At 35.1% G+C, this 11,529-nt stretch overlaps 1 protein-coding gene across 2 annotated transcripts in view; it reads right to left on the bottom strand.

The window, feature by feature from the left end:
- The window catches only part of UBR1 (ubiquitin protein ligase E3 component n-recognin 1), a 134,512-nt gene that overhangs the window by 26,441 nt on the left and 96,542 nt on the right, over positions 1–11,529 (bottom strand). For both annotated transcript variants that reach the window (XM_047075223.1, XM_047075222.1), the window contains exons 32-38: positions 11,284–11,433; positions 9,319–9,416; positions 6,492–6,585; positions 5,064–5,212; positions 2,973–3,028; positions 1,869–1,965; positions 1,021–1,088 (exon numbers count right to left, since the gene is read on the bottom strand). In XM_047075223.1, the coding sequence (XP_046931179.1) occupies positions 1,021–1,088; positions 1,869–1,965; positions 2,973–3,028; positions 5,064–5,212; positions 6,492–6,585; positions 9,319–9,416; positions 11,284–11,433 (712 nt within the window). The remainder of the gene's footprint in view (positions 1–1,020; positions 1,089–1,868; positions 1,966–2,972; positions 3,029–5,063; positions 5,213–6,491; positions 6,586–9,318; positions 9,417–11,283; positions 11,434–11,529) is intronic.

Below are 11,529 nucleotides of genomic sequence, written 5' to 3'. Positions count from 1 at the left end.
GGTTATCCCTTTGCTGAAACTTCTTTTTCTAGGCAGTGGTCTCAATCCTGTGGTTGAGAAGATTCAATATTACAATAACATGGGGAGCTCTTAAAAGAACACCGATACACAGACTAGTCCAATCAAATTAGAATCTCAGGGTATAGAGCCTATTTACCAGCATTCCTTGCAAGGTTTCCCCAAAAGGTTCCAAAAGATGGGAGTGACAACCACTGTGCATAGTCCTGAACAATGAGGTATGGGGGACACTGACTAATCTTGTATCCATAGATTCCATACTCCCAACCGCACCAACGATCTCTCTAGGGGACTCATTTTGAAGGAATGGAATCACAGTAGGGCTGGAAAAGCTCTGCAAGAAACTCATAAAACAGTTGCCACCTATCCATAGGTGTTTGGGAGAAGCCCAGATATGTCAATGGCCTGGTACCCATCACCAAATGATCAATGATTTTAATTTAAGACAGCTCATACTGTCATTTACTGCTTATAATGTAAACAAGTTAAGAAAAGGGGGGAGGAAGAAAGCACAATATATATTTTAAAAAGTCTTCTTGGACAGACACCAACTCAATATAATCAACTAGGACAAGAACTACAAAATAAAGAGTAAATGTGCTTTCACTTGTAAAGTGATTTTGAGGGGTGCCTGGGTGGCTCAGTCGGTTAAGCGTTTGACTTGGGCCCAGATCATAACCTCACAGATCGTGAGTTTGAGCCCTGCATCGTGCTCTGTGCTGACAGTTCAGAGCCTGGAGCCTGCTGTGGATTATGTGTCTCTCTCTCTCTGTCCCTCCCCTGCTCGTGCTCTCTCTCTCAAAAATAAATAAACATTAAAAAAAAAAGTGGTTTTGATGGTCTCATTCAAATCTCTATTTTAAACAGAATGGAGAAGAGACTAAATTTCATAATCTGAACACCAATAATTTATAATCTTCAATAAAGAACATGAACTTGAATGAGGAAAACATATGAAATTATAAACTTGAGAGACTTTAAGAAATTTTATTGAATACTTACCAAAACATGAAATAGGTCTATAGAAAGAAGGCAAGGTGTATCTTCTGATTTTAGGTTAGGAAGAACAACTAAAAAATACCAAACAACAGTGCAATTTATTAAGATAGCAATGTGGTTATAAATATAATGCAAAACACCTAAAACAAAAATATAACAGGGATATAAAATACAGAAACTGGTAAAACGGCGTATCACACTTTTATGAATGGGGACCATAATTAAAAATAAACTATACTGAGAAAAACTTCCTAGGAAGCCTTGGATATAATTTAAGTGTTAAAAGAGAAGATCCAGGAAGAAAAGGTAAAGAGCATAAATGAAATAGAGGTTGTTCAATAAATATTTGCTCCATGAATAAGAAAAATTACTTTTATACAATGTTCCTTAATACTTTTTTCCTAACTATACATTTCTAAGTGTTTTGTGACACATTAAATATGTGAACAATTTGGAGGGGAGCAGAGAGAGCATGTAAAGCAGTGTAAGTAAAACGAGGATGAAGAACATCCCCTTGAACCAGCAAAATTAAACCTATTTTTAAATGATCTTTCCATGTCATTGCTCCCTTTTCTTACCAGATGAGGACAAAAATATGTTAGTGGTTGTGGATGTTGATTCAATAAAGCCTCTAGGTGGGAACAAGGGACATAACTTGAAAACTTTTGGAAAATACCTGAGTTTTAAAATAAGACTACAGTTATTGTACGGGCATCTATGTCTTTGTTTTTTCTTTTATAAAGCTGCTATAGTAGTGTTCAAAATTAGTTCAGTGTATTGTTTCTGAATGATATACACTGCCAGAAATGCAAAGGAAAAAGACATATAATAATATTCAGAGAAGAGTCTACCTGATAGGAGACGAATCAGATGTTTCTGTATCAGGACCTGAGGACACGTAATCTTCTGTGCAATGGCAAACTGCATTAATGCTTTCAGACCATTATGCTAGATTGTAAGAGAGGGGAAGAGAAAAAGGGCAGATGACAGACCTAAGTCATTCACTATAAAAATCATTCCCAATCTGCAAGTATTAGTTGTAGCCTTATTATAAACTTTACATTCTTGCAAATAAAGTATAATATTTATAATATTTTTAATACTTTCAGGAAGTTTTATGAACTTATCAAATTTTAATAGATTTTCCCATGACCAAGAGATATTAAAGCTATAATTATTTCAATTCTCATTTAGATACTCATTTTCCCCAGAGTCAATTTCTTAAATTTACTGGATTAATTTACTCTGAGGCCTGGGCTAAAAAATTTATAAAAATTCTAAAATCATGGCCAGAAAAACGCCACTAAATGCAGGGAATAGATCTGCCTTCCAAACAGGCGGCCAGGAAGTGTAGGGAAGCACATTGTATATTAAAAGTCCCCTGTGCCTTGGGAAAATAAGAGGAAAATGGCTAGGAGCAGGGGTGCTCTACGGAATCCTTGGTTGCCCACCCTGTTTTCAAGGGGCTATTTCTTGAGCTTAGGTCTGGAGATGGGTATAGTCCTGCAGTGTTAAGATCTGCCCATCAAGGAGCCATGGCTTAGTTTTATTCTTGAATTCACTATGATGATTTATGTAGAGTTAAGCCAGCATTAGTACTTAATGTTACATGATGGCACAAAATTAGCGAAGAAGGAAAATGTAGGGGACACTGAATTTCTGACTTGGCAATAAGCAGAGAAGGGGAGAAAAAAGGGACAAAGTATCATCTGAAATCTATGAATTACATTTAACCACCGAGATTGAGTAAACTCTCTAAAGTGCACAATGCTGGCCATTTTGTCTCCTGTGAGACTGAGGTAGCTTTGTAAAAAAGAAAAAAAAATAGAATTCTGCTAATTTTTACAGAAAAAGGAGTAAATTAAAAAAATGATTTTAAAAACTAATAAATTAACTGTAGATTATACCAAAAAAGCCTACTATGAGTTACACATACCTTGCTGGAATATACATACCTGTCTATTTTGAAGTGCTCCAAACAGAGGTTTTCCTTCATCTCCCAAGAGGTTTTCTCAAAGAGTAAGAAAAACAAAAATAATAAATCCTGAATATTGCTAAAATTGTTTACTTGGTTTCTATCAGATGTTCTTTAATTATATTTTTGACCAGATGATTTGCACTTTTCCCCTTCAAAGTTTCATGTTTAAGTCTACACCAAAATTTCCAAATTTTTGAGTGAGAAGATATTATAGAAGCAAACTGTCACTACACATAATAAAGTCCCTGCAGCTCTCTACAGAGAGTACCTGGGAAAAAGAAAGCAGCCTGGTTTATTTTTCGTCCTTTTAACCTCTCTTCTACACAAAAAAATTTTCAGCAAGTAATTTTATGTACAGTCACAACGTATTTTGTTTTAAAATACATAAGGCAATGCAGGTAACTATTGCTCTTATGCATACTTTTAAAAAATAATTACATTACAAGAAAAAAAAATTGAAAATTCAAAAAACCCCACGGATTCAGATACATTTTGCCTTGTTGGCTAGGGCATTTATTGCTAAATTACTCTTACTTTCATTGATCTTTGGCAGCAGATACACCTATGAGTTAGGAAGGTTTACTTCCTATTTTCTTTTTCCATCTTTGAATGGACAGTAATAAAAGACTCTGTATATTGATTCCTCAACTGTAGTTCCTAACTATGCCAACATGTCCTGTGTATGTCTTGCCACACCCATAGGGAATGAAGTAAGTCAGATGCTTATGCACTAGGAATAAAGTACAGCACTATGTTCTGGGATGGAAAAAGCACTGAAGTGAAAACAGTATTAATAAAATAAAACCCAATTACTAGGTTACAGAACCATATAGGAACCACTGAACCACTGGAAGTCCTCCAGTGAACTTCTCATCACTTTTCTGACAAAAACTGTGACCTTTTTTTATGTTAACTATCTAAATTCCCGATTCCTAATGTTTGTCTTGCCAAGGATAGTAAAGTGTAAAATATCTTCACTGAAACTGTCAAGAGACTTAGTAGTAGATCATGACTCCAAAAGAATGCTTTACATTTCTTACCGATTTGTTCAGATTCTATTCTGTTTAAATCTCATTCTTCCTATTTCTCATTTTATTCAACCACAGGAAAAATAAACCTGTTTGTAATCTTTTATCCATGATTTAAGTCTGACAGGTTTGGATGTGACTCCTAAAATCTGTTCAGGAGGCTGAAGCTCGTGTGCAGGAATGTTTTGTGGCTTCGCGCTACTTAATTCAAATCATGAAATGGTGTCTTGTTACAAAAATATATGTAAATGAAGAAAAGATGGTAGACTCCATTGGAAGCAACTACCAAAAATGTATATTGGAAAGGGAGACTGAAACCATCTTGGATAAAGAGGACATAAGAGAATTACAGTTCTTACTCTTTTTTAGATAGTATTCTATCTCATGACTGTAATAAGCAAATATGCTGATTTTAAAAACTAAGAAATCCTTCACTACTACACTCTTCTTCCCCCCATCCCAATTTACACTGTGTAAATTTAAGGTGTACAACATTTTGATTTGATTGCTGCATTCTTCTATAAGAAGTTTAAATTCTGGCAGAGAATTTGACAGTGGGCTTCCATTATGACCTGGTGAGTTCCTGCCTGCTAGTCTGTCTCTCACAACTACCTCAGTCTTCTTTTCCCTTTTCTGATAATGTTTTAGGTGACTTTGGTTTCCCTTTCTTTTTTCTCTCAAGGTGTAAAAGAAACAAAAATTACTGAACATTTCTGGCTTGATTCTTGTTTCTTTGCCTTTTTTTCCCTTGATTTTCCTAGTGTTATAAATCTGCCAGCTTTTGAATATAGCTTGCTTCATGCTATACCTTTCAAATATTTTGAGCTTATGTTGCATATGACCAATACTGTAGTTAAAAAGGGATCAATACAAAAATTCTCAGACTAAATGGCATCAGGCTACACTAATCTACTGAGATACCAATAGTCCTCAAACAATTCAAACTATTTTAAGACATCAGGGAAAAGGAAACATTTTTGGTCAATCAATGCTAATTCTTTTTCTATGAACCCTCCGAAGTAGTCTCTCATAGGCATTACCAATTGCCTGGACAGTGAAAGCACATGTGCTCCAGGTCATCATGGGGACTCGAGGATCCGTTTCATCAGGAGGTACTTTTAGTCCAATTCTGTAAATTGTTGTAGCAAAGAGAATGACCATTTCCTTGATGCTATTAGAATATTTTATCCTAAAAGTAAAACAAGAAAATTTTATATAGTGATTTAATAAAAGGGGTTACCTACAGAGTAAGGTACAGAAACAAAAATTTAACAATTTAGGTACTGAAACAACAATTTAACTCTTTTGACAAAGTAAAATGCTCTTTGTCAAATTGGAGATTAGAGCCTCTGAAGAAAAAATGGGACTGTAGCTCTTATAGGTAGAAAAACATCTCTTACAAAATGATAATGGCTCATATAACTTTACTTCATATAAAAGATGTAGTAAAGAATCACAGAAAGGATCCAGGTCCAAATTAAGGACAGACTGGAGAGAAGGAATAAAATTCAAAGCAAACAGATCTGACCTAACAAGTTTTAATGTGTGGAAAGGGACTAAGAGGAACTTCAGTGTTAACAGGGTGTGTGTGAGACAGAGAGAGAATGAATACACCATGTACTTGGGAGTGATAAGTTCTGATTTCCTGAACTTCCTTTTGTAACAAGTATTTTGTTTTTTTAAGTTTATTTATTTTGAGAGAGAGGGAGAGACAGAGAGAGGGAGAGCGCACACGTGAGCATGTGAGAGCGCGTGAGTGTGAGTGGGGGAGGGGCAGACAGAAAGGGAGAGAGAGAATCCCAAGTGGGCTCTGCACTGTTAGCAAGATCTCATGAACCATGAGATCATGACCTGAGATGAAATCAAGAGCCGGACGCTAACCAACTGAGCCATCCTAGCGCCCCTGTAACAAGTATTTTCAACAGCAACAGGATTCAAAATATAAACAAGAATCACAACTAAAAAAGTGTACATCAGAAAATATTTATTAAATAATAATGATAATAATAATAATACCTGATTTGGATACATTATATTTTTCAAAGTGTTTTCACAAAAGTATTTTTCCAATAACCTTATGATGTAAGATAAGAAGCTACTGTTTCAATTTTACAAACAAGAAAATGAATGGGGGTGGGGGTTGACCTGAGACTTTACAGAAATCAGAGTTAGATATGACTTTAATTGAAATCTCTTAAATTCTGCTCTTATTGTAGGTTGTACTATATAGAAATGGCATTTTTGTTGGTCAAAAATGGTTAATTACAGGCAGGATTCACTCTAATACATATTACTCTAATACCTCAAACCACTTAATTTTATTATACAAATAAAACTCCAGGGAGAAACAAGATAAAAACGGGATAAAGAAACAATTTTGCAAATAAGGCAGGAAGGAAGGAAGGATTGTTCTTCACTCTTATTTTCACAGCCATTTACAAACTACTCTTAACTACTTGGATACTTACGAAGGCTGAATTCCAAAACTCAGGATAGAATGGAACTCAAAAGTGGAATCACCCATTCCTTGATCAACTAAGACTGGAATTGGTGGGTTTTCTCCTTATAAATGAAAAGGAAAAAGAATGAAAAATCACAAGGGTTTAGTGTGACACACACTTTTCTAGCTGTTTAAAATTATATATGACCATTTTAGAAAACTTTGAAAATGTTAATAGACAATAAACTATCGCTCAAAATTTCTCTACTCAAATCACATTTGGGTGATATTCTTCTGTTCTCCATATAAATGTTGCAAATACAGATTCTTTTTAAAAAGACAAAATCTATAGTAGTACTCTGTATCGTTTGTCACCAACAGATCATAAATGTCTTTCCACATCAGTAACTGTCCCTCTATATTTCCATTTTTAATGGATGCATAGTATTCTATTAGTAAGGCAGCATACAATAGTGAGTAAGAGCCAAGGATCTGCAGCCAAGCTGCCTGGGTTGGCATCCTAACCCTGCTCCTATTACTAAGACCTTGAGTGAATACCAACCTCTTTGTGGCTCCATTTTCCATTTCCTTATCAAATTAGAATTGTTGTTCCCCTATGTGAAATGAGTTGTCTTTTCCTGCTTGCTCTTGAGACTTTTTTCCTTCATCTTTGGTTTTCAGCAGTTTAGGTATTATCTATATGGGTGTGATTTTCTTTTAGTTTATCTTTGAGTTTCACTGAACTTCTTAAATCTGTAAATTTATGTGTTTCACCAAATTTTGGAGGTTTTCAGTCATCAGTTCTTCAACTATTTTTTGGACCATCTTTTTTTCTTTTCAGGACTTGTATGACATAAATATTGGATTTAAAAATTGGGTCCATGTGTCTCTAAAGCTATTTTTCTTTTTTCTTCAGCACTTTCTGTCTATTCTTCAGACTGGGTAATTTCTACTGATCAGATTTCAAGTCCACTAACTCTTATCCTTCCATCTCCATTCCACTATTGAGCCCATCCAGTTAATTTTTATTTCATATAGTATTTTTTCAATTCTATCATCTCCATTTGGTTCTTTATTTTTAATAGTTTCTACTTTTTTTCTGCTGAGAACTCGTATTTTTTCCATTCATTTCAAAAGTGTTCACCTTTACCTTATGTTTAATTATTGGTGCTTTAAATTTTTTGTCTAAAAAGTTCAATGTTAAAACATCTCAAGATTGGCATCTTATTGTTTTTTTTTTTTTTTTTTCCTTGAGATTGGTCAGATTCTCCTGGTTCTCTGTATGTTGAGTAATTTTGGATTGTACCTTAGATATTTTGAATATTACATTGTGAGGTTTTGGTTCTTCTTAAAATTCTGTGGAAAAAATGTACCTTTCTTTTTGTTTCAGTAGGCAATCAATACAATTAGTTTCAACAATTTCTGTCCCACTGTCTGTGTATGGTGGTTCCAATGTTAGTCTCCGAGCCTTTGCTAGACTGTTTGGGTCTGCCTATACATGTACTACTCAGGTGTTAGTCTGGGACTTAAGTGATGGTTTTAATGCAGTTTCATTCTCAAACCTGTTGCTGTTTCTCTGGGCCTGTTCTGCACATGTGCAGCTTGGAGGCAAGCCTAGGATCTGCGCTGTTCTCAAAAATAGGAGATTCCCCTTCTATAGCTCTCTTCTCTCTGGGATTTCCCCCATTTCTCTAGCTCCAAGGGACCCTTTTCCCCAGTTCCTCTGGCCATAATGACATGTTTCTCTCAGCTTTAGTCCCTTCTGTTGTCAAGTAGATTCAGGTGACTGGGGCTACCCTTGGGATACAACTGTGAGGCAAAGACAGAAAAAAAATAATGAGGATTCACCCTGCATTCTATGGAACACAGAGGTCCCTTTTTTTTTCCAGTTCCTCCAGCCAGAGAGACTGGTTTTCTCTTGGGATTTTACATATCTATGTGGCCGCCACGGCATTGCAGCTCCAGCTCCGTGACTGGGGCTGGCATCAGGAGAGGGTAGGAAGAGGAAAAAACCAAACCAAACCAAACCAAACCAAACCAAAACAAAACAAAACAAAACAAAACAGGAATTCCCTTTACACTTTCCAGTTCTGAGGGACTTCTTTTCCTGGTCCTCTGGCCAGAAAGAGGGCATCTCTCTTGAACTTTTTGCTATTCATGTCCATTGCAAAGCTCTGTGACTCAGGCTATGCTGAGTTCAAAGCTGGGTAATAAAGGAGGAAAAAAACCCAGGAAACTCATTGCCTCTACCATTCTTCAAATTTTGACTTCCCTCCTTCATTTGCCTACCACTGTTTACTTCTCAGAGTCTTTAGACTTTTTAGTCTTATCCCTCAATTGTAAAGAATATATAAATGAGGTAACAGTTTAAAAATGTTGTTTTTCTATTATTAATATTAATGACAACATATTAACAAAATTAGTAATAGTAATGGCTAATGCTCATACAGTATTTACTATATACCATGCATTGTTCTACTTTACACAGGATACCTCAATTCTTAAGTCAGTGAGATAGGTGCTATTATTATTCTCACCCTGCAAATAAGAAAGTTGAGGCACAAACAGGTTAAAAAACTTGTCCAAAGATCACAGAGACGGTAAGCAATGGATCTAAGATTTAACTCCAAGCAGTGTGACTCCAGATTAATCACTGTCTATATTGCTTGCCAGTATGAAAACTATTTAACTGATTTAAGTCAAACTTAATTTTGGCTTTGAAACCTTTAGTTCCTGATAGTCAAGAAATCTATATCTGCAAACCATATTTTAGAGCAGTAAGTACTTCAGAAAAATATTAAAGACTCTGACACTTAAATCTCAAACAGCAAAATATAAAATAATTTTGAGCAAACCTTTAGCGTGTTTCATATTATAGCCTGATATTCTGGCCAGAACAGTCTGTATCCATTGTGCCAGCGTCAAAAGTTGAGCAAGAGCCTCTGCATTCTCACTGAAAAATGATATTTAAAAATTATTAAGCCATTGGCACAAAGTCAAACTGAAAAGCTGAACTTGTAGAGTCTTTCTATGGATAATTGGCTGTATGAAAACATCAAACTCCTTCAGATTAACTACGTAGGTCATAGAAGCACATACGTCTAAAAATGTAGTTTCAGCATCATTTGCAACAGCTACAATATGGAAGCAACCTAAGTGCCCACTGATAGATGAATGGATAAAGATGTAGTATCCCACACAATGGGATAGTACTCAGCCATAAAAAAGGATGAGATCTTGCCATTTGTGACAACATAGATGGGACTAGAGAGTATTATGCTAAGTGAAGAAGTCAGAGAAAGACAAATAGCATGTGATTTCACTTGTATATGGAATCTAAAAAACCAAATAAATGAACACACAACGCAGAAAGAGACCCATAAATACAAAGAACAAATTGATGGTTGCCAGAAAGGGGGGTGGGGTGTAGGAATGGGCAAAAGGGGGTGAAGGAGAGAGGAAGATACAGGTTTTTAGTTATGGAATGAATAAGTTACGGGCATGGAGGTACAGCATAGGGAATATAGACAATGGTATTGTAATAATGTTGTATGTGACTGATGGGAGCTACACCTGTGGTGAGCACAGCACAGTACAGTTACTGAATCACTATACTGGAATCTGAAACTATGGTAACATTGTCAACTATATTTCAATAAAATAAATAAATAAAGTAAAAATGTAGTTTTGGGTAGGAGGGGAATTTTAAAAGTAGGAGTAAGATATCATTCATAGGCCCATCACGTAGAAGTAACAAATATCAATAAATGGAACACCATTCTAGTCACTCAAATAAAAAACCGGTGTCATCACTGATTTCTCAGATTCTCTCGCAATCCACATTCAAAGCCAGCAGCTAGTCTTGCTGGTTTTACCTTCTAAATATATCCCAAGCTGAGCACTTTTTTCTACTTCCATTGTTACTACCCTAATCCAAGTTACTTCATCCCTCACTGGAACTATTTCAATACATTAACTGTTCTTCCTGTTTCCACAACAGTGCTTCATTATCATCTATATTCACCCTGATTGCCAAGCCTATCACCTTTGAACACTTTTGTTGTGGAAACATGTTAAGTGTTTTTATCAACGAAATCATTTTCTATAGCAAAACTTAGGTCAATCATTACAAATTCACTGAGTTTTAAGAAAATGAACAACAATGAAGAATACTGTTATTAGGTACAACAGTGACAACACAGAAATATACAATTATATGCTATAGCTATCATAAAAAATGAATAAATTTGCTACTGAGTTCCATTCACAGATGGTCAGAATAGAAAAATTTAAAAACTTGGTCTAAAAATTTAAAAATTATTCAAAGATATATGATTAATCTACTGTTTTTCTTTACTTTTATTGTTAACATTTTGTCCACATCTTTACAACTATGGCGATTGGCTCTTCAGGGAAAAAAAAACAGAATTAGAAATAATAATACAAAGACATTTAGAGAAACCAAATTTCAAACATTAACTCTAATGGTGTAAAAAGTGCTATTTGAAAGGATAAATCTTCTCAGCATCTTTTCCCTTTTTGTGAATGCAAAGGTAGAGATTCATGTTCTACTGTTTTCATGGCTGTTAGAAGATACACACACAACATACAGATTTGAGTTAATGAACATTCCAGTTATTTTAGAAACCAAAAATTGGAGCTTTTCATCATATTTTAAAGACAGAATACAACTTATGGAAAGAAAAAGTATTAATTACTTCAAACAACAAAAGAAACTAGCGATCTAATCAAAACAGGCACAAATGAAAGGATTAAATATAGTTTTTAAAAATTCAACCCAAACATGAATTAAAACATACCTGTTTATCCTTTGAGGTTGCAAAGGAATAATGGGGATCACAGTATTGCACAGAGACTTGCAAAGTGGGCAAAGATATTCTCCACTCTCTAAGTCGAAAAGGTCAACATGAATGCGCTGCTGAGAGCTCAGTTGTACAGCTTCAAAATACCTGCAAAATTTTAAGACATGGGTCCCTTCAGAACGATACATGTATCTTCACTCTAATCCAAGTGACAAAAGTCTTGGAATTTTTGCTTTAATAAAT

Source organism: Lynx rufus, unplaced genomic scaffold, assembly GCF_022079265.1.
Source record: "Lynx rufus isolate CCGP_SWC_20201006 ecotype Redwood Valley unplaced genomic scaffold, mLynRuf1.p SCAF_13, whole genome shotgun sequence".
NCBI lineage: Eukaryota > Metazoa > Chordata > Mammalia > Carnivora > Felidae > Lynx > Lynx rufus.
This window is presented reverse-complemented; position numbering and strand designations above follow the sequence as displayed.